This window comes from Sinocyclocheilus grahami, unplaced genomic scaffold (genome assembly GCF_001515645.1).
Source record: "Sinocyclocheilus grahami isolate Dianchi unplaced genomic scaffold, SAMN03320097.WGS_v1.1 scaffold369.1, whole genome shotgun sequence".
Lineage (NCBI taxonomy): Eukaryota > Metazoa > Chordata > Actinopteri > Cypriniformes > Cyprinidae > Sinocyclocheilus > Sinocyclocheilus grahami.
In genome coordinates, this window is record NW_015505548.1 from 370,200 (window position 1) to 394,557 (window position 24,358).

Below are 24,358 nucleotides of genomic sequence, written 5' to 3' on the forward strand. Positions count from 1 at the left end.
TTTATATATTTATATATATATATATATATATATATATATATATATATATATATATATGTATATATATATATATATATATATATATATATTTCATTTTATTTTTTATTTTTTTCAGTTATAAATGAGAATCACAAAATGCTAATATTGCTGATAGTGATGTATATCCAGCAAATCATGTTTTGTATTCTCTCTTTTCTCTCTCGCTCTCTCTCTGTTTGTATGTATTAATACAGCTGTCCATCATACTTTGCTACGCTCCATCTACAGATTAATCTGCATCTCTCGAAAGTGTGCACACACACACACACTCACAATGCACTCTCAATGCCCGCCAGCTTCGCCGTGGTATTACTGTAGTATCTATAGCAACCAGAGGCTCTGTATAATGCCAGCGTTTGAGTGTTAGCATGGAGAACATCATTAGTCTAGCAGAGAGAGAGAGATCTGCTGGTGTCTCTCCACTGAGCGTTTACACATCTCTGTAATGTCATCAGCTCCTCTTCCTTCAGCTCCACTCCAATAGAATTACCACACCGCCGCCACCATTGTGTATGTGTTAACTTTAGAGATTGAAAGCGAAAATGACGTGTAGCCAAATATGGTGGCCCATACTCAGAGTTTGTATGTTCCTGCTGGTCCTGAGACTCGAACCTGTGACCTTCGGGTTACAAGTCCAACTCTCCAACCATTAGGCCACGACTATAGAGTAAGACTGTTATGTTAGCGCTGACTTCAATGATAAAGTCACAGTATCAGTGTCAGGGTGTTGTGAGTGGTTGCCAGGGCGTTAGTTGGATGTTGCTGTGATTTTTCTGGATAATTGCAAGGTGGTATTAAATGAGGTATAATATTGCAATAATATAGGGCTGGTCTCAGTCATGTGACACTAAACAGCGCTGTGAGATTACTTAGTTTGTCCAGCAGAGCGTGCTCCATTGTTTGCTACTGGCGACCTGGATGAAACGCTTTAAAGCTTAAGTCAATGGAAAACCATTGAAATTTTGAACGGCCATATCTCCGTAAAGGCGCAGGGAATCCGCACCAAATTCGGGGATCCCTTCAGCTCGAGGAACCCTCTCAAACAATCAAGTGTATGTCTCGAGGCCCTCTTTTCCGAATGAGACCACCCCGCGTCGATAGCCCCCAGGGTTCGGGAGTTACGGGTGATTAAATTCGCGGCCCGGCGCCGATCGATCTAGCGATCCCGGGGGGCTACCGACGCGAGGAGTGTGGCGTTCGAGAGGGCTCCTCGAGCTGAAGGGATCCCCCGAATTTGGTGGAGATCTGCCAGCGCATTTGCGAGATAGTGACACCAGTCAACACTCTCACTTCAGTAAGGAAGTCTCTTGTTCAGGCAGCAGCATTCAAGCGTTGGCTTATTCGACCGTAAGTGCGTCACATAAATAAATGATATTTTAAAGGATATTAAAATAAAAATAATTATTTTATATTGTAATAACATTTTGCAAGATCATTGTTTTTTTCTGTATTTTTGATCAAATAAATGCAGCCCTGATGAGCATAAGAGACTTCTTTAAAAACATTTCAAGTCTTACTAATCCCAATCTTTTGAGTGGTAGTGTGTGTATATATATATATATATATGTGTGTGTGTGTTATTTCCCCCCGGCAGAAGATTATTATATTTATGATATCGAAAAAAGAAAAAAATATTTACTGTCTGCCTCTGTATATATATATATATATATATATATATATATATATATATATATATATATATATATATATATAAACGGTTACTCTATTATGGCAAAAATCATAATCACGATTATTTTGGTCAGTATTGTAATCACGTTTATGAGCTCAGATCGGAAAAGACTGTACCTCATGTTGGTTTCATACGGATTACTTTATCAGAAAATATTTGTTTTCAACATGACTGACTTAATTTAAAAGAAGACACTTCAAGCTTTCTATAGATTGGTTTCTCATGTCTGTGTGTGAAGTATTCACTCCATATTTTATGGAGGAGCGAAAGCGAACATCTGGAAAGGGGTGGAATGGGTCACAATCTATATAAAACGATTATTGTGACCCATTCCACCCCTTTCCAGTTTTCATAATCGTTGGAAGCCGCAATTCAACTTAAACCTACCTATTTCTTAATAAACTGATTTAAATGATTTAACAAAACTGAAGCTTCACGTTTCAGCCTGTAAGCTGTCTGGATGCTGGTAACATGCACAATATACGTGTGATTTTTGTGAAATTATTGTCTATGGAAATCGACTTCATGTTGCAAATGCTGTCGATTGAGCTTTACTCGTATTGATCTGGGAGCGTTCTTTAAGAATGTCAGCCATGGGAAGATCCTTCAGAGAGACTGAATGCCCATCAGAGGAGTAATGCGGAGTGATGGAGGGATAATGATGCAGGAAATGAGAGGTGGAGAGAAAGTGCAGAGAGATGCAGAAGGTTAAACTGAGAAACTGAAGCCGGAAACACTGTGGCTCTCTTCCAAAAACCTAGTGAGCCGTCCTGCTGTCTGCTGTTGGATAGGTAAAGTGGCTCTGTGCCTGAAATGCACCCTCATGAGCAATCGCACACTGTCTGTTTAAAACGCTTACTGTGCATTAATCCGTTTCCCAGGAATCAAGATATTGCAAGAAAAGTCAGTGTTTTTGTTGATTTGAAACGCTCTACATAGGCTGCATCTCTGTACGCCACACAAATAGTGCAGTGCATAAGAGCCTCGCTTTACAGTTGATTATAATTGAGTTTGACATTAGATGATTGCTGTGCTAATCTCTTCTACATACAAAGCAGAAAAAAATGCATAAAACAATGTTAATTAGATTTAACTTGTTTTCAGAATTATGCATATTCAAGTATCACAGAATATTAATAATCAGCATTTCTCTCTACTTGTGTGCCATCTTGGATGATTGATTGGTTGATTTTTATTTTTCGGTGCTTTTTATTTAAAGTGTCCATACAGTACTGCCAGTTTGAATTTCTATGCTATTATAGTATTTATTAATATTTTTAGTTCTTTTATTTTTACGGTTTTAGTTTTAATTTGAATTTTAGTTTAACTTTTTTCTTGTCCTCTAATTCGTTTTTGGTTATATTATATTTATATTATATTATTATTTTGTTTATATAGTTTTCTATTTAGCTTTAAATAATTTTTATTTCAGTTTTAGCCATTTTGTTACTTCAGATTCAGCTGATTTATTTTAGTTAGCTGCTAAGGCGATTTTTCGTTTAAGCTTTTCAAGTGTAAATTTTGCATTTAATATTCTGGTTTATTTCATTAACAAAAATATTTGAAAATTTCATTTTAAAACTTTGGTTAACAACATTGCCTTGTGCATCATTTTTTAGATATATATATATATATATATATATATATATATATTTTTTATTTTTATTTTTTTTTTTATATATATATTATTGATTTTATTTTAAATATCCCTATAATAAAACTTTGTTTGATATTTTATTTAATTTTATTTCTGTTTTCAGTTGTCAAAAACTATTTTTAATCATTTTAGTTAACACCACTACCTTGGTGCCAATTTCAAATTTCAGTTAATTTCGGTTCACAACAGAGTTTATAAGTGAATCGTTTATCTTCAGTTTGTTCAGAACTGCTTCATGTTGCATGCACACTCTGCTGCTGCTGAACGACAGGCATTTATTGATTCCGAGGCGAGAGCTGCTGAGACTGAAGAGCAGTGATCTGAGCTCTTGTGCTTTGTGTCAGGAGATTTCTCCTCCCTACCATATTATGCTAAGTAGAACACTTTAGCTCCTTCAGACTGAACTCTATTAGCATGATTTATGTGGATGTGAAGCCATTCTGGATATCATCGGTGTAAACAAGCGTAGGCCTACGCCATGTAATACTTTTAAACGCATGCACACAAGAGACATGGATAGCAGTGTTTGGGAAGCAACTTTACATTTTGTTACGCTACTTTGAAACTTTGTTAAACTTTACACATTTGATGTTCTCATAAATAAAAGATATTAAAATATAATAATAATATCAGATACATCAAAAATATAAATATATACATATAAATAACAATTATAAAATTAAATAACAATTATAACAATATACAACAATTATAAAAAGTTTAAAATAAATTATTATGAATATACTGTAAATCAATAAAATATGAATACAATATTAATAAATTAAATAATGTAGTATTTAATTGTATTTTAATATATATTAATGTGTGTAATTTTATATATATATATATATATATATATATATATTTATAAATTATGCTAGTTATATATTACAATTAAAATATAATTAAATACTGCATATATAATTCATAAATTATTAGTTTTACATATTAATATAATAATTTATAAATAAAATTACATTAATTGTAATTTCACACACACACACACATATATACAGTATATACACACATACAATTAGAATGTATTATACTTTATTATAAGTGTTGTTAGTTATATATATATATAGATGCAATTTAATTAGATTTTAATATTATATATTTATATTATATTTATTTATAGTATATTAATATTAATAAAATGTAGAATGTATTATAATTTATTATAAGTGTTATTTATGTTTATATAGAGAGTTTTGTCTCAGATAAATTTTGCCTATGTAATATAGAGCTATATTTGATTATATCTATTATATAAAATTAACTAACTAATAAACATGACATGAACTATCCAATACGTATCAGTTCACTGACATGAACTGGGCTGATAGCTGAAGTAATGATCCATCAAGCATGTTTCTTAAGGACTCGGCTCATCCCGAGTGATTCCTGCTCTCTCCTATCGAGTGTTTCCACCGGGCTGTGTGTAATTAGATTGTGCTTAAAAGAGAGCTGCTAAATTTGATTGTGTGTATGTCGCTAGTCTTCTGCAGGGAGTCTCGCCTCCTCAAAGGAGCGTCGATGTCACTTTGATGCTTTCTATCTACAGCACTGCTTAGATGTCCTCTGAGACGCTTCTCACGTTGATTGTCTTATTCAAGCATGACGTCAGAATGAAACCGCTTTTTTTTTCAGCTTTGCATGCATGTGAAATGGCTAATTCTCCCAAAAACAGCACAGCAGTCGTTCGTGTGACTCATGAGCTTTCAAGTCTTGTGAAACCTCACATAACACAATTTTGCTTTCCACACAACAAGCTCTCTTGACGATTGCTACCTATCAATTACCCAGAATCCCTCATGCACGTACTTCAGCTAGCATGGCTCCTTAAGAGACAAAAACTCTCTGCGAAAAACACAGCCTGACCTTCACACACTCAGACATACTTTTCTGCTGTGGTTTCTTCAGGAAAATGAGCGCGCCGCTCTTAAGTTCACTCAGATGCGTTGAAATGATAGGATGGCGCTCATGTTAGTGTGTGAGTGAGTGCCAAGACTCCCGTTTGTTCAGTATCTTTAAGAACTAACCCTATACCTTTAAGATCCCCAGGACAGACGCAGATCCTCAGTCTGAAGAGAACTGAAACTGAAGTTGTCCACTCTCATTCTCATTTGTTTTACTATTGAACATAAAGGATAAAAAAGAAGAAACTTTTTTTCCAATGCAACAAGTTCATACACTGCAGATATGTTTAAATATTTGATGAACTATATCAGATGAACTATTCCTACTCCACATCCAGATAATGTTATGCTGGGCTCTGTGATGAGGGTGTCCCACTAAGGTCCTATATCAAATAGCCTACACCTTCCTGTCAGCAGGAGTATTTCCTCTCTTTATCTCGCTCATTACTCACACAATCTGTGATGAGGCTGCAGTTGAGCTTTATTAGCGCAGCATGCTCGTGTATCTCACACAAACAAAATACATCAACCAACCTGTAAATAATGCATGCGCTGTTCCGACACGTGTCGCAGTTGGCCGTGTCCTGTCCGGTCCGATAGGAGAGTCTGTGAGGAGATAAAGAGAGAGAGGACGAGTCATTACACAGGCGGTTTGGCCGCTCCACCTCCCCGTTCGCCCTGTCGGCCCTCATTATCAGCTCACGGTCAATACACGCGGCGGTAAAGATATGTTAGCATTCCTCACACCGGCGTTCTGCAGAGGACACACGGGACACCGGCTGGGTTTGTGAGTGTAATCAGAAACCAGAGAACAGAACGGCCTTGAAATCCTGGTGTTTTTGCATGCCAACGCTGCAGAAATGTCAAATCGTGCTGCTTTTGACGCCGTTTTTGTTTGCTTACAGGAGCTCAAATGTGCTGATGCATGTTGCATATAGCTCTGCTCCTGTGCACTTTGCTGTCTATATAGGCAGCTGTCTTTTAAGGTAGTATCCTGGCTGAAATAAAAACCGAACAAGAGACTGAATTTTACATTGAATTCCAATAGTTCATGCCAATAGATTGTTAGTAATTGTTGATATTTACAATTTCTTTCTTTCTTTCTTTCTTTCTTTCTTTCTTTCTTTCTCTCTTTCTCTCTTTCTCTCTTTCTCTCTTACTCTCTCGCTCTCTCTCTCTCTCTCTCTTACTCTCTCTCTCTCTCTCTCTCTCTCTCTCTCTCTCTCTCTCTCTCTCTCTCTCTCTCTCTCTCTCTCTCTCTCTCTCTCTCTCTCTCTCTCTCTCTCTCTCTCTCTCTCTCTCTCTCTCTCTTTCTTTCTTTCGTACTGGTAACATACTGGTAATTTTCTGCCAGGACATTATTAATTAATTTTAATTTCCAATATGGAAAATTCCTTTATTTTTTTATGTTTTTGATCATTAATAAATTGGTATATAATAACTTATCTGCTGTCTTAATTGCAATTTTTCATTTATTTAGCTATTGTAATATACTTTATTTTTTCCTACAGTTTTAATCCAAATATATGATTATTTTTTAAGTACTACTTTTATTATAATCATTATTGTTATTATTATCATTATTATTTTCATTCTACCATACACTGTAAAAAAAATTAAAAAAATGTTATACTGGTAATTTATTATATAATTGATACCATTATATTACTGGTAATTTTCGGACAGGACATTATTCATTAATTTTATAGACTTTTCTGTTGAATTCCTTCATTTCAGGAGTGCACTTAAAATGCTGTGTCTCCTCTTGTCCTTTAACCCTGTATAGAGTCCACAGGAACATGATGTGACTTTGTTCAACAAGATTAAAATGCAGCTGTGTCCATTGTACATGTAGTTAGTATGTTCACACGAGCCTCCGGCCAGCAGTGAACAAGGAATATGATCAGACAGGAGAGTTCATGTGTGAATCTAGACCAGTGGAGACTAATTCCTTCCCAAAATCCACTGGGTTCGTCCAGACGGGCGTGATATGATTTCTGCTGATGTGATCATCCTCACCTAAAATAGACTGAGCTCAGGGGGAAACGGGAAGTTCATTAACTACACCAGAGCTTGATTTCAAAGGTTCCTCATTCGTCAGATCTTCTCGGTTGTTGTCCTCTAATTTTTTTGACTTTCACTTTTATCAGTCTTTTTTTTTCAGCTGTAGAACTTTGTATGTAAATATTTGATTCAAAGCGAATTATAATCAGCCCGGATGTGTGTGTAATGTTTGTTGAAGCGCAGAGCTGTGTTTCTGAATTACTTCATCACTGTTTTGTACATCAGCAATCAGCTTCACATAGGCGCTCTTAACAGCATGAAAAACAAAACTGTTATTCAAATACTGAATAAATTAAACATAATACTAGAATGCATCTCATTATAGTCACTTAACTGTCAGTCACTGGAGGTTTGCACTGTTTCAAGTGACCGTTTGAGCCTTGTTTTTCAGCGCGAGCTCACTGACCAGTGATATTATGCTGAGTCTTCAGCATCATGGTAAAATAATGTGTATTTTTCTCTAAGATTGCTCTGAGTTTGCAGTGTAATTTGAAAGTGATGTCATGAAGTAATTGCATGCAAAAACACACTTACTGTGCAAATTTTAATTTTTTTTTCCTCCTTAGGATGAATTGCCTTGTATTCCTCATTTGGATAAAAGCATCTGCAAAATTAATGAATACTGAATAAATTAAACATAATACTAGAATGCATCTCATTATAGTCACTTAACTGTCAGTCACTGGAGGTTTGCACTGTTTCAAGTGACCGTTTGAGCCTTGTTTTTCAGCGCGAGCTCACTGACCAGTGATATTTTGCTGAGTCTTCAGCATCATGGTAAAATAATGTGTATTTTTCTCTAAGATTGCTCTGAGTTTGCAGTGTAATTTGAAAGTGATGTCATGAAGTAATTGCATGCAAAAACACACTTACTGTGCAAATTTAAATTTTTTTTTCCTCCTTAGGATGAATTGCCTTGTATTCCTCATTTGGATAAAAGCATCTGCAAAATTAATTCATGTTCTCCACTGTTCTGTTGAACAATGTTTTTGAAAGAACTGCTCAGCAAGTCATTTATTGATCATTTATTTGACCAAAAATAAGTAAAAACAGTAACATTATGAAATATTATTACAATTTAAAAGAACTAATTTATATTTGAATATATTGTAAAGTGTAATTTATTCCTGTGATCAAAGCTGAATTTTCAGCTTCATTACTTCAATCACATGATCCTTCAGAAATCGTTCTCATATGCTGATTTGCTGCTCAATAAACATTTCTGATTATTATCAGTGTTGAAAACAGTTGTGCTGCTCAATATTTTCTTTTGTAATATTATAAATGTCTTTACTGTCACTTTTGATCAGTTTAATGCATCCTTGCTGAATACAAGAATACATTTCATAAGACTTGAGCGTTTCCTTAACATCTCATTCAATTACTAACTTGCTAGTTATTAATCTCTGTGATTTATGTCTCTGAAATTAATAATCAGAGAGTTTTGCGTATTGAAGGTTTGTCAGACTTAAATGGTTTATGCATACAGCATGACTGTGTAGCAAGAGAATAAATCTTATTTACACCATATTTAATTGAAAATACAAAATTTTGAAGCTCTATAATGTTTGCAGTTTGGTGATCTTTCGCTCTGAAGCGAGTCTTGTTTGCTTTGCTCTCAGTGTACAGTAGTCAGTGTTTACATCTGATTCCTAGTCTCTCGCATGTGTTTGTTTGTTAGCTTTGACTTTGTCCTGTTTACTATAGTCTCTGAGCTGAATATTTCTAACATTAATAAATGCTAAAACAAAAAGCATAAATCTCCTTTCGTCAACAAGTGTTCACTGCCGGTGTCCAAAAATTCGAAAAGCTTTACTTTCACTGTTGGCTGCCATTAGTAATTACTGCCTGTCGTCGTAACGATTGCTTTGCTGGCAGGAAGAAGGCGAACCGTTGCCCCGTCCGACGGTCCTGCGATGGAGGGCCAGTGTCAGACTGACGGGAAACCAACAGAGTGATCAATAGCTCTGATAAGGCGTGTTGGCGTGTTGTCAAGAACATTATTTTGTGTATTTGGTGTTTAAGGTTCAAAAAACGCGTTATTTTCCACATACTGTACATTATTGTTTCTCCTCTATGCCCCGCCTTTCTGAAACACATCGATTTTTACAAAGCTCATCAGTCTGAAAAGCGAGGTGTGCTCTGATTGGCCAGCTATCTAGTGCGTTGTGATTGGCCGAATACCTCAAGCGTGTGACAGAAATGTTACGCCCCTTACCATACTGTGATGCCGTGTCCCGGAGCGACGAGACAAAAATAATAAAACCCATTATAAACGAGGCATTTGTTGCATCCAGTGGGGACATAATTATGGATTATAATGTCTTATACTGTCTTTTTACGCATTGCGTTGCATCTCGCAATGTAAACATAAAACCATGTCTGCATTTATGATCGGAGAAATGACAAACAGCAAGAGCTACTATACACTGCTCAAAACTCGCGTTTGAATCGTTAGTGGCAAATTCTTGAAATATGAAAACGTACTTGCAGTCTGTGAGTCAGAACAGTTGTAGTCTACTCTCCCAGGATCAGGAAACAGTCCTCCATAAAATGCGCTGCACACATCTGAATATTTGGGTTGAAGTGTTCTGGAACAGTGTTGTAAATACAACTTAACCACTGATTTCTAGTCGACTCCTCTTTTGGAAGGCCAAACAAAGTAGTTTCGCTTTCACAACAAAACACACAGCGTCTTCACAACATGGCGGCGGCAGTGGGAGCAACAATAAAATAAATAAATAAAAAAAGTTACGCCTTCTTTCTTGGCGTGAACATTTGGGTGGCGTTATGCAAATCTTCCCACACAGTGACATAGACATGTTAAGACGAGTCTTAACTTTGATAAAGAATATCTCTTTGGTTTTGAGACTTTAGTCTTTGCAACTTTAGGGATCTTATCTATTCACGAACAGCTTGTAACACTCCAAAGAGAAAGGAAAACTTGAAATCGCATCATATGACCCCTTTAAGACAGCAACTCTGGCATCTTGTTGATTAGTACAGAAAATAATTTCAATTCATATCGCGGTTTGCTAAAACATACAAAATTGTTGCTGGGCATAAAACAGTGACTAGACTTCCATTGAAAGAGCTAAATTTCAAGTCAGAGTTATATAGTTTGGTAAGTTTTGGTAGTTAAACCACTGTTTTGCTCATGGTTGTTTAAACCAAAATATTCCTATTTTTTTTCAACACTTGTTTAGTTTGATCTTATTATATAAATTGTTAATTATGTAATTAAATATTCATTATTATTATTAATAGATTTTAATAATGAATATTTAATTACATAATTAAATATTCATTATTAATTGATTTTAATAATGAATATTTAATTATGTAATTAAATATTCATTATTACAATCAATTAAATCATGCTTACCACTTTATTTATTTATTCAAAATCACTCAATGTTTGTTAATTTATTTATTTATTGACTGTACAGTAATACTTATTTTTTAATAATCCAGTGATTTAATTATTATTAATTCTTGAAAATATTTAATTCATTTTTAATATGAATTAAATATATAAAACATTACATTTCATTTGGAATGAACTATTTGTGATATATAATGAGTTGTGACCTCAGCCGGACCGTGCAGCGAACGGTTCAGTGTGAGAACGGCCTGCTTCTCTGTTACTCAGAGACTCTGACTCAGTTTTTTTGGTCTGTAACAACAGTCCAGAGCTCATTTTGCGCAGTCGCTGTCAGAGAGCAGCCCACTCGGTCATTACCGGTGGTCTGTCTGCATCCTGTGCTCTGCACCGGCCTTCTTAAAAGGTCAAACTGCGGGGCTCATTGTGTAAAAGAGCGGGACACCGACAGCCATTTTGGCTCTAATGAGAGCATGTGATGTGCTGTTTGCTGATGCGTGGGGTTTATCTGAGGCTAGTTCCCGTGCCTAATGGGGACAGTGATGTATAGCGCTGTTGCTGGGAGCCTGAGGTTGGACAGGAGGGCAGGAGGAAGGCAGAATAATGTCTGTCACAAGGCTCTGGCTGCCGGCGGTGATCAGGCCGAACCCTCCGGAGCAGCTGGCACAGCGCGGGAGGTAATGTGTTGGAATGTAAAAAAGAAGTCAATTATGTTGTATCTCCAAAGAGAGAGAGAAAGAAGACCTTTGGGACAGAAGTTGAATTCTCCCACAAAGGACCCTATGTTATTGGGCTGCATATTATTTGTGCAGATTGCATCGATTATCATTTAAACAGATGCACAGAGAAACCGTTACTGTCAGAAGTAATTATTTTCAAATCTTCGGGTGACAAATATGTTGTAATGTCTAATTTTCAGTATGGATGAGTTCTGGCCAAAATTAGTTTTTGTTGGACTCAGAATATAATTTTTTTTTGCCTCACGTTTTAGCAAGGGCTGGTTATGAGGGTTTATAGAAATGTCAACCAGCTGAGATTTTGCTGCAATATGGTAGATATTTTATGTATTCTGTAACATGTCATTTTTTAACCGAATTTTTAAATAACTATGTGGTAATACCTATTTTTATATCCCTTTGAATTAAATATTTGTGAATTAATGTTTTTGTTGTTATTGTAATCAGTTAATTCATATATTTACCTTATTTGCTTATTTAATTTTTATTACTTTTTTATTATTTAAATGTATTATTGTAATGCCTATTTTTTGATAATCCAGTGAGTTAAATTCTTGATTTTTTTATTTTATTTCATATTTAGTTTGGATTAAATATATAAAATGTTGAATTTCTCATTTAAAAAAAATCCCCTGTTTGTTTTACCTCATGTTATGTCTGAAAGTATTTTTAATATTGCATATATTTACGACATTTATTTATTTTTTATTATGTTTTCTTTTTCTTTTTATTGAATGATTTAATGCCTTTTTTTGATAATCTAGCGAGTTAAATATTCTTGAATTGATTTAATTCTTGAAATGATTGATTTTCAAATTTATTATGGATTAAATATACAGTATAAAATGTTACATTTCTCATAAAACTATATTGGGATGTATACCTTGACTTATACCTTCATAGCTATACATCTTTAATGAAATAACTTTCTCTGCTTTGTATATTAACAATATAATATTTCATATTTTATTTACAACCCATGACCAAAACCATGTCCAAGACCATGTCTAAAAGTATGTTTAATGTATTGCAAATTTTAAAGAAATTATTTGGTTGGTTTGTTTCCACAAAGTGTTTGTTTTTGATCATTAACTATTGCACACCACGCTTTTTACTGTGATTCATAGTTTAGCTACACCACCACTAGCATCCCCTTTGATCCTGTAGCATGTTTCGAGTCAAACGCCTCTTTGCATACTACTTTGTCTGCAGCATGCTTTTGAACACGTTGAAAAGTAACATCACGCCGGCGGTAATGTAACAGATGTAATTATGAATACATTCACCTACGTCCTCCAGTCACACTGTCTTTTGTCACACGAATGACATTTCTCAGTGTGTGGAATGAGACTAATGTTGCGTATCCCCACAAGCATTAACTCTTTCTGCACTGAACGCAGGAAAATGCACTTTCTCAAACCTGAGCTGGGGAATTGAAAACTCATTGCATTGCCTTGAGAACACATTAAAATATTACTTGAAGTGTAGTATCTGGAAAAGCATTATTCATATGAAACCTCTGAGGCGTTTGCTTGAGCAATGTTAGAAAATTCCCTCTCTGCAACCTAGGTTGAGTTTCATTTGTTTTTGTGTAAAGCATGCCATTAGATGTTTAGATGAGTGCTTATACACTGAGTCTTTATAATATCAGCCTAAAATGAATAATGCACTTGATAATGCGTTTATATTATGCAAAATATGTTGTTTTGATCAGTCAGCGGTCCTTTGTCCCATGATTCTCGGAGTTTGTGCTTGAGCGGATCTCTAATCATCCTCGTGATGATAATGTCTGCTGATCATCCTCTAGATCAGTTGTTTACAAAACCCTCTTGCTGTGACCTTAATTGTGCTTCAAGTATATAAGGTAGACATGTAGTCTTGCAGGTAATTAATGCCGTTTTTAATTACTATCCTGGCAGGATTGCAGTGCTTACATCCCAAAGTATCTTTAGGAAAATATTTGTGTGAATATGCGGGAGAACTCAAGGTTTGCATTTCTCTTAACCTAACCAGCCTCAAACATTAGATTTAGTCTTGCGTTTCTCTAAATTGCATGCATACCGACCTCATAAGGGGCTAACTTAATGTTGTACAGTTTTGTGTGTAAATGCTGAACTAATTGGTGTGTTATGCTAAATGCAGTGTTGGAATATTTTAAAGCGAGAGTTTTGGCTGATTTACATGATATCCTGCTGTGGGAATGAACTGGTTTATCATTGACCGTATATATTCAGCTGTTATGCATGTAAATACCCTGCTTGTGTAATTTAGTCAGTGTCTGTTTATTTTATCTAAATATACCACGGAATCTTCTCCTTTGTGAGGTACTTGTACATTTTATCACCTTTATCTACTCTCTTAAAAAAGGTTTGAGTATTTAATTGTTAGATTAAATAGGTGCTCTTGAAAGTAGAAGGCTTTTGACATTAAATTGTAGTCAGAAGGCCTCCAGCAAATTTGAGTCCAAGGTGATAATAATCAATATGAAAAAGCATGCTGCCCTGAAAGTCTCGCTAACCAACCAAAGGTGCACTTATCTATCCTAATTAGACCTAATATAGCTGTAGGGCTGGGCAAGTTTTTTTCCAAATTTTATTGATTAATTCGAATTAAATGTTTTGCCACGATTTTTTTTTTTATAAATCGAGGAATCACGATTTTGAATAGAACTATTACCAAACGTTAGAATTAGACGCTTTGACAATATGCCATTGTTAACCGTAAAGATAAAGCGATGATCGAACCGCATGTAGGCACACGTGATTAACCGCTCACATGTGATGTGCTCTGTGAAGGACAATAGTAGAATATATCACTAGGTGCCATTCACACAGAATGCGCTTTTGTGTTGACAGATGCGACATGAGCAGTGGAATAGGAAAAAATGCAGGAAGATGGGAGTTGAACTACTTTTAACTTTAGCGTTTTTAGAATGCCGTTTCATGCATGAGGTGCTGCAAGAGATGCGAGCGCAACAGTCAAACATGTTTACATAGAAAAAACTATGGAAAAGCAGCGCAATCGAATAAAAACCTGTAAAGAACTACTACTGTATGTCTGAAATTTCATGTTTGCATCATGGTGACATCAGGCTGAAAGCTGCTGTTCATTGCTTTTACTGAAAATTTTTAGTTAATAATAGTCTTCTGGTGTTATATACCTTCAGTCGTTTTGAATTTGAATTACCTTGACTTACCTTTTCCTCTTATTATTTCTGAACATATAATAAGTCATCTTTTTTGCAAAGATGTTTAACAAGTGATTTGTTTAACATTTACATCATGTTAACAACTTCATGTGTGGTGCACTTGGAATAGAAATGTATTTAACTAGAGGGTTAATAAAGAAAAAGTTACTTAAATTATGTTGTAGTTACATTTTCAAGTTGACAAGTTAAAAATCGAGAATCGGTCAAACGTTCTGAAAAAAAATCGAGATTTTTTTTTTTTGCCATATCACCCAGCCCTATATAGCTGTCGGTTTGAGAACCAAACAATTATTGGGACTGATTTAATGTTTAGAAAACCATAGAGACAACCAAAGAAATCAATCTTTAGGTCAACTTTCTGAACAGTGTACAGTTGTAGTTGGCATGAGTTGTAGATGTTTAGGGAAATACAGTTCTGCTTGGTGCAGTTCTGTTGGCACAAAAATGTATTCTTATTCTTATCTGATTGCTGCCCTTAAAATCTTACTAACCAACCAAAGATGCACTTATCCATCCTAATTAAACCTACTATAGCTATAGTACCAAACAGTGGTTCTCACACTGATGTAATGTTTTTGTTGTTGGAATAGTTTCTTGTATCCCATGCATAAATGCATAGAAACAACCAAGGTAATCCATCTTTAAGTCAAAGTGTTGTGATTCATTGGCACTTTCAACACATTGTAGTTGGCGTGCATTGGTGTGTGGATGTTTGGGGAAACCTGTGTGGAAATTCAATTATGTTGTCACAGAATTTCATATTTATGAAACAGAGTGCTCCCCTTCTTACCAACCAACCAAAAGTCTTACTAACCAACCAAAGCTGTACTCATCTATCCAAATAAGACCTACTATGGAGTTTGAGAACCAAACAATACGTGAGACTGAAGTAATGTTTTCTGTGTTGAAATAGTTTCTTTTATGCATAAATGCACAGAGACAACCAGATTAATCCATATTTAGGTCAGCTTTCTAAAAAATGTACATTGTGGTTCATTGGCACATTCAACACATTGCTGTTGGCATGAGTTGTGGATGTCTGGGGAAATGCAATTCTGCTTGGTGCAATTGGCGCAGAAATTGAGTGTTGACCGTGTAGTATTGCTAACCAACCAAAGATGCATCTATCCTAATTGGACCTGCTATAGCAGTTTGAGAACCAAACAATGCACGGGACTGAGATCATGTTTTCTGTCTTGGAATAGTTTCTTGAATGGCATGCATAAATGCATAGAAACAACCAAAGTAATCCATTGTGGTTCAACATAGTGCATTTGGCATGTTTTGGGGAAGCCTATGGGAAATTGCAGTTCTGCTTGATGCAGTTCTTTTGGCACAGAATTTCATTGTAGTCTTTGCATGCTGGTTAATGTACATCATCTTACCCTTCTCTATGAGCTTCTCCTTTTTCCAGCTCCTGAATGACACCCAGCAGCACTTTGATGGTTTCCTGGCTGGAGCTGATCATGTTTTCCATGGCCTGGAGCTGCGCTTTAACATCCTCATCCTGATTGACAGGCACTATTTGCTTGCACACTTCATTTTCCGTCTGTAGGGTTCCCGGTCCCGTGCCGCCCCTGCATGGAGGCGCTGGCATGGGAACGGCTGTCGAGGAGGCCGGAGTCACCGGCGCTGCCGCCTTCACAGCCCCCAGCGGTCGAGCAGACAGCGTGCCCACATGGCACTGGACCTGGGTAGTGCAACTGGTCCGTGGCAGCGTCTGCGACTGCAGGCCATTGAGCTGCAGAGCCTTCTTGCATTTGCTCCGCTCAGAGGGACTCTCCAGGCACTCCACCTGCGTGAGGGAGTTCCACGCGATGGGTCCTGTCACTTTGGAGGAGGAATCCTCCAGAATATTCCCAACGCCCTCCCCAGAGTTCAGCAAATGCAGCTTGCCTGAGCGATCAAGAGTTTCAGAGTCTCTCTGGAAGCCCTTACTGTGTTTACTTCTGACACTATAGATCTGATAGTCCGAGTTGTCCGTTCCCGCTGTGGACCCATCTGTCGGACAAGGAAGAACCAGAGCGTCCGAGCACGGCCCATCCGTTCTCTCCAGACAGTCCCTGGCTTGTAGATGTTGCTCTATGGTTGCGATGCACTTGCTGGTGTGCATTAATGCTCTTGTTTTCCTCACATTTTGAGAGGACACGCACTCACTACCTGCCTCGGTCGCTTTCGCCCTCTTTACATCAATAACAAACCCATCGTCCTGGTCCTTACAGCTCTCTACCACAGCGGCATGCTTGACCGTATGTCCTTTCTTCCTCTCAAATGGAAAAGTCTGGTAACGCTTCCTAAGATCTGGCGACGTTTGCACTCCGGTGCTTTTGGTGACATTGGGGATTGATCGGCGAGCTGGAACGGTCATGTACTTGCGGTACGCCACCTTGTAGACTGGCTTCCCCCCTCGGGCCGCAGCAGCCTGTTCATTCTGTGCCTCGCAGATGTCCTTGAAGCGCACCTGAAGGGCTTTGTTGCGCTTGCGCACCTGCCGGCTTTTGTCCAATGATCCTTTGACCTCCAGGGCCATGGAGGCTGCCGTTGCCTCTGAGTCAGACTCAGAGTTGGTGAGCATGCATTTACCAGCGTCCTTGCTCACCATGGTTCCTGCAGACACAACCGGTTGAGATATTATTAGTTGGAAAAATGGTGAACTTGCTTTTAGCAACGGTATCTTGCATGTAATTGTGTTAGTAGATTAGATTTCTGTGCTTAAATGATCTGACACAAATGTGAAAGTAATCAGTCATGGAACCAGAAAAGGGCACAGCTGCAACATCCTTCATCCGCAGACTCTATGGACGTTTCATATAGCAAATTAGCGTCCTTTCCTTCACTAACCTGCTCGGCTTGTTTGCGGTGAAATTTATGGAGCAATCTCATGAGTGTTGTCTTTGCCCGTGACTTGTTTGTCTTTGACAGTTAATTGCATCTCTTAATCTTGTGTGTTCCTGGAGCGACCGCACGCAGGGAGAATGATAGGAGTGAATGCGCGTCATCTGTCTACCTTCCTGGAGTTCACCATCCCTCAGCTAACTAATAGAAAGAGAGACACTGTCTGCCCTGTGATTGAGCATCATCACCCTGGCAAACACTCCCGGATTCCCTCTGAGGCCTGTGTGTCAAACTGCCTTTTTTAGTGTCTTGAAATGTGCATCCTTTTCTGGAAATATAGAAGTGCGCTTGATGCTCTGCTTTTTGAAATTATCTGTTTTATTCTAGAAAAAATATTTACTTGTTGTTTATAGATAGATAGATAGATAAATAGCCATCATGACACCACTTGTGTAAGAAATTCACCACTTTCACAGATATATTTCAAGACAGTTCCTTTTGAACTTCTCTGTGATTGTCATCTGTTGTGTATTAGGTCTGGTTTTTGTGTGGTCTATGATGGTGTTATGTAGTTAAAGGATGGCCTATCGTGCACTTTAAAAATAGTAAAAAAAAATGCATCTTGAGACTTGTTCTGTTCTGTTGTGCTTCATTGAGCTGATATTGAACACAAGAATGTGTCATAATGCTGTGTGTTGGATATGAGACAACCTCATTATACCAGGCTTCCTTAAAACCAACTAGACTTTCACACAATCCACCGACATGTCCATTATGGCAAGATGTACTTTTGCACATCTGTAGCTTTTTTTTCCGTCTCTGTTATAGATTTTCTTCTTCCACAGAAAGGGAAAGACAGTTATGCAATGAGAGTTACAAACAGGAGAATGACTCTTTCTTCAAGGTCTCAGTGTGATTGTTGTGAAGTTTTCAGTGACGGCCAACATTACTCAAGCTGGGTGATATCCGAACACGGTAGCCCAGAACTCTTGAACCAAATCTGATTTCTGCTTCAGTAATCTTGTCTTTCAAATATGAAAGATTCACAACTACGGATACAAACCGTCTGGAGCAGCAGCTGTAAATCTTTATTGTGGCACAGGACATCTTTTGTCTCATCTTGCAGAACAACCTTCTGGTCTTGTGTTCCCTTCTTTACTATTTAACAGGTAGTCCTACAATCTTTCCTACATTTTCTCTCAAGTTTCTTCAATAGTCTGGTCTTTCCTTCAATTATTATTATTTTTGTATAAGAAATTCATACTTTTATTCAGCAAGGCACATTGAAGTAATCAAAAGTGACAGTAAATAAAAATTTTTTGAACATTCTATTCATGAACTAGCCCTAAAAAAAGTGTAAAATGTATGGGTTCCAAAAAAAATTAAGCAGCAACATTGATAATGATAAGAAATGTTGCTTGAAATTTTTTTGCACCATTCTGAATTGAATTGAGAATACTTTTTAAAATTAAAATTAAATTAATTTGAATTTGAGGTAGCAAACAAGATAACAGTTTAAATGTCAATGTAAATAAAGTGATAGTAAATAAATAAATGAATTATTATTATTTTTATTATTATGCACTGTTCTGAATTGAATTGAGAATTATTCTTTTAAATTCAAATTACATTTCTGAAGGATCATGTGACACTTAAGACTAGAGTAATGGCTGCTGAAAATTCAGCTTTGCATCAGAGAAATAAACTACATTTTTCAATATATTCATATAGAAATCTGTTATTTTAAATTGCAATAATATTTCACAATTTTAATGTTTTTTTTTTTTTACACTGTATTTTTGATCAAACTAATGCAGAAAGGTAGGCATAAAAGTCTTTTAATAACCATTAAAAAAAAATCTTACCAAACCAAAACTGTTGAATGTCAGTGTACGTCAATGGGATTTATTTGCATGATTTATTTTTTTTTTTTTGTCAAATTTCTGTAAGTAACCACACCTCTTCTTAACAAGCCACATGATTTGAGGAATCAGGTCTGTAGCATAAATGTCATGGTATGTTTTGCACACCAAAGTTTAATACTTTATATAATTGTTATAACACTTGTACTTATTAGTATTAGGGGTTTGTCACGTCACTGACCCTATGTATAAGCCTTATGTAACACCACGAAAAGAGTCTCAAACAAGTTTTTTTCTGCTCATCTGTAGACAGCAGGGAATAACAATCCATACAGGAGCGGCATATGTTCTCAAAATCCAATGATATATAATCTAATGGAGTCTGGATTCCTCTGCGGGTTTAGACACAGGTTGATCTCAGAGTTACTTAGCTGCACTTCTGCAGGAGTGTCATGTTTTGAGCATCTCTAACACTCTCTGCTCTATTGGATTATGTCTATTACTCTAAATCATTTGTTAAGGGCCTTGAGGAAGGAGAGATAAACCGGTGGTGACAGACCCTCGGCGACTAGCCGTCTTCAAGACCCGTTCGGGATCGATGTGAGCTGCAGACATCATTACAAACCTTCAATACGGCAGCCAAACACACGCTGGCCGAACAACACACAAACAAGATCGATACGGCTGCTAAGAATCATGGGATTGTTTTAATACTTTAAATCGAATCCGCAGTCGACTAAACATTGTAGGCATCTCTCCTCCCCGTTCCCGCTCACTTCTGAGTGTGATGTATTACTAGTGTAACCCGGTTGTCAGGGAAAGCCCGTCCCAAATGCATTTCCAGCTCAATTAATCAGAAAGGGTACTGCCGACGGCTCAAGTCCCCCAAAGAAGCATTAGCGGCCCTGGGATTATGTAAACAGCAAAGCGTGACTTTATTTACATAAGACTCTAAAGAATGAATTCATCAAATTATATTTTCACAGTTGCCTGGTGTTTGATATTGTGGTATCGTAGCAACAGCCGAGTGGTTTTCTCTTCCTGGTCTTTGTCAACCTGAGCTCTTGAAAATCATCTTTATCTTTGAAGACCCTGAAATGAACGGTGGAAGATGGTAAACTTAATAAAGTGCTTTTATTTGCACACTGCTTTCATTAGTGCTGCTTGATATGACAAGAATAACTATTGCTATTGGCCATATTTTGAACTAAGCCTTGCTGTTTAGTTTTATATATGAGTGGGACATGTCTTGCGACATAGCAACTGTATTGCCACCAGGGTTGTGCATCATTCAAATTTGAATTTGAATTAAATACATTTGAGTTTGAGGTAGCAAACATTATTACAATTATTATTACAAATACATTTGAGTGTAAGAAAGTGCAATTAAAGTGATGATTGCATTATTTTATTTTATTTGTATGCACCTCTCTGAATTGAGTTGACTTGAGTTTTTTTTTTTTAAATTCAAATTAAATTAATTTGAATTTGAGGTAGCAAACAGGATTGCAATTTAAATTTGAATGTAAGTAAAATTATTATAAAATTATTAGAATATATTAAAATATTCTATATTATTATATTAATAATTTCATTTAGCTGTTATAATAATCATGGGTGACATGGGGGGGGCAAGGGGGGCAATTGCCCCCCCAAATTGTTAGTCATGGAATCCCTGATGTCGGCCCGCTGCAATTGGAGCGCTTAGCCAAGCGGTAAATACCCTCAATGTGTTTTTGCAGTGTTGAGCAATGTAACCAATCACAGACATATCTGTTGATTTCTTGAACGCAATAGCCAATCAGAAACGTTTTGTCAGAATTCACACACGCAGTTTTTAAGTGCAGTTTTGCACGCTCGTGAATCAACTCATGACTAAGTGCAGACACGATATAAATAAGAGATTCATTGTGCAGTTTAGAGAGCTTCATTGATTATAACGGAACTTTGTAAGATCGTGATGAACGAAGATGAGTGACGTTTTTTAGTGATAAAGGGAGCGTGCTTTGCACACTTTCTAGGGTACAATCCATTCAGAATTTGTATGAAGTTTTTCGGACACATAGGCTACACCCTGCAAAGTTTCGGGAATGACATCCGCATATTTATGTGGGATTCACTCGAGAAATAGCAGTGATTGGCAGTGGACGGAACATAAAATATGTTGATTTAATTCTGGAACCGGTCCTGGCCAAACCTCCACAGACAGTGCGCGTCCCGCGTGAGATCTAATTCACGGACCAAAAGCATGTGTAAACTTTATTGAGATCGGGACATATCAACCTGTAATTTAATTTCCTTTCCAGTAACGGACCATAGAAAGTTCAGCAATGAAAGGTATGCGATTTATGACAGAATATAGTACCACAACTGATCGTTTATTTTTTCCTCACATGTCTCGCCTTTGGTAACAATGATTCAAAACGGAAACATTTCAAGTGACACGGGAAAAATACACGGAAAACTTCAATGAACATCAGAAAAGCAGCATGCACATTTCTGGTTAAAAGTGAAAGGCCATCAACTGACAAACGGAAAGCATCACCATTCAAGTCAACAGAAAGAGCCAAAGCTAGTCCAGTTTACTAAACGGTGGCAACCTCTTAAAGTTATACTTGACTGTGTTGGATTGACTGCTTTGATGCGTTACAATACGGTAGGGCATTGTTTTGATGCTTGCAATTCTTATAACAGTTATTTTTCATTTGAAAAGCAGGGTTTGTCAAGACAAACTTGTTGGCCTTAAAGTTAGAAGGTTTGTATACCTTATGGATGGATGAATAGAAATGCTACCTGTGGAATTGTGTATTTTGTGCATTTTATCATATTTATTTCTTTGTTTGTGGATCAGGATTTGTCTTCCTGTCATTCCATTCAAATTTCAATTCAACTTCATGTTTGGTGTGGTTAATGAAATTTAAATACACACTCACAAATTGAAATCGAAAGTGAACCTATTCTTGTAATTTTTTCCAAACACGAGTGTTGCTGTTGTTTATGTCTTCAATTAAAGAGCCACATCTGTTGAGTCACACGCGTGTCTCTGCAGGCTTTGGTTGTAAGGCGGTCCTTGGCTATGGTGGCTGTGAATCGTAACTCATCGACAGTGCCTGAACCGCTAGTGCCTCGCTCAGGTGAAGCGTTACAGCAAGGTCTTCATTTTTCTTGGTGACAAGTTCATCTGCCTCACACTGCTCTTTTCTCATGCCAACACTAACATACAGTCTTCTGAGAGATCACACTCCGATGGACATCCTGTCCTCCTTCCTCTTCAGTTTCCTCAAAAAATCAAGTGAACTGACCTGCAAACTTTCATCTGAGACCCTAGCATCTCTCTCTCCATGCCTTATTAATTTTCTCTTCCTACTATCCAAGATGCACTTGTCTTTCAAATGGGAAAAATTTGTTTTTAGAGAAATAGTTTTTATTATTTTATTTAATGTCATTTTTAATATTATTACTTATAAAGTAGTGTGATTGCACCACATTTGATGCCATTGGCCATTCATTAGTTGTAGTAGTATTACATTTAATGAATCACTGACCTTCTGTTTTCTATTTATTTCATTATTGTTGTTATTATTATTATTATTATTGTTGTTGTTATTCGCTTTTTAAAAAATATTATTACTTTTGTATTTAGAAATAGTATGATTGCACCACATTTGATGCCTTTGACCATCCATTCAAAGGGGAAAATTGCAATTTAATTTAATTTAAATTAAACTTTTAAATTTAGGTAATTTCTTCACCCAATTTTTTACCCAAAATTTTATTTTTATTTTATTACACATTTAGTGAAACACTGACCTTCTGTTTTTTTTTTTTTTTTATAAAAAAAATATTATTAATATTATTCCTTTTGCACTTAAATGCAATGTGGTGTGCCGCATTCGATGCCACTGACCGTTTGTTTGAAGATGAATATTTGAAGATTACACACAAAGCTGTCTTAAGATTTGACCTGTGGACTACTTTTATGATGCTTTGCTTGTCCTTTTTACACATTTCAGAAATTTATGGAATAGGGCTGTTCATTTTAACCGTTTAACCGTTAACAGAGTGTGAAGAATTTTGACCGATTAATACAATCAGTTAAACGGTTTAAAAAGTCATTTATTTATTTATTTTAGTAGTTTATCAAAATATTTAAAAAGGTTTGCTGCATGGCGTATTTAAAAAAAAAAATAAAATTTTTTTGAGAAAAAAGAAACATAAGTTGCATTTTATTATTTCATTCAGAAATAAGCCTAATGCCGACACTAAATGTTTACAAACATTATAATAAACACTGTAAATATAGATAGGCTATTTTAGTTCCCCTCACTCCTCAACAAATCCTTTCAATTAACAGTATTTAGAAAAGAACGAGAATTAAAAATATAAGAAGCTATAGCTAAACGACAAGCCAAAAATAATTAATTTAGGCTAAAACTAAACTGAAACCAACGTTGCGTCTCTCATTCAACACAAAATCAAATGTTTCCATATTCGCAATGTATTTGAATGCCAAAATATTATTTATTATGTAGCCTACTTCACTTGCGTTCCACTATCCACGTAAAACTAAATGGTTTGCATAACATCATTCACGGCGGTACGGTGATAACGCTTAATGGGACAGATTTGACTACATATTTAAACTGAGCAGTGTGTTTTTTCCATATGTTTGACTGACTGTATTTTATTATGATAATGAACAGGCTGCATTGTCAAGGTAGCAATGCTTAACTGTGTGTGCGCATGTGGTAAAATAAGATGCAGCTTTCTGCCGTCTGGTTTCCTTTTGCGCAGCACAAAAATTAACTGAAACTCTGCATACTAGGCTACTTGTTGCACAGTTTTTCTTTCGTTTTCTTTATTTTAAGTAAAAATATATTTCTCGTATAGGCCTATTTATCATTTTATATATATATATATATATATATATATATATATATATATATATGCCTATAGCCTAACTTT

The 24,358-nt window shown here is 36.3% G+C and overlaps 2 protein-coding genes across 3 annotated transcripts in view; one reads left to right on the top strand and one right to left on the bottom strand.

The window, feature by feature from the left end:
* Nucleotides 1–24,358, top strand: part of dock1 (dedicator of cytokinesis 1) — a 270,237-nt gene that overhangs the window by 112,290 nt on the left and 133,589 nt on the right. The gene's annotated exons all lie outside the window — the stretch shown is intronic.
* Nucleotides 1–24,358, bottom strand: part of LOC107549344 (protein FAM196A) — a 43,270-nt gene that overhangs the window by 6,589 nt on the left and 12,323 nt on the right. For both annotated transcript variants that reach the window (XM_016230392.1, XM_016230390.1), the window contains 2 exons: nucleotides 16,082–17,303; nucleotides 5,840–5,911 (listed from right to left, as the gene is read on the bottom strand). In XM_016230392.1, the coding sequence (XP_016085878.1) occupies nucleotides 5,840–5,911; nucleotides 16,082–17,298 (1,289 nt within the window). In that variant the 5' untranslated portion in view covers nucleotides 17,299–17,303. The remainder of the gene's footprint in view (nucleotides 1–5,839; nucleotides 5,912–16,081; nucleotides 17,304–24,358) is intronic.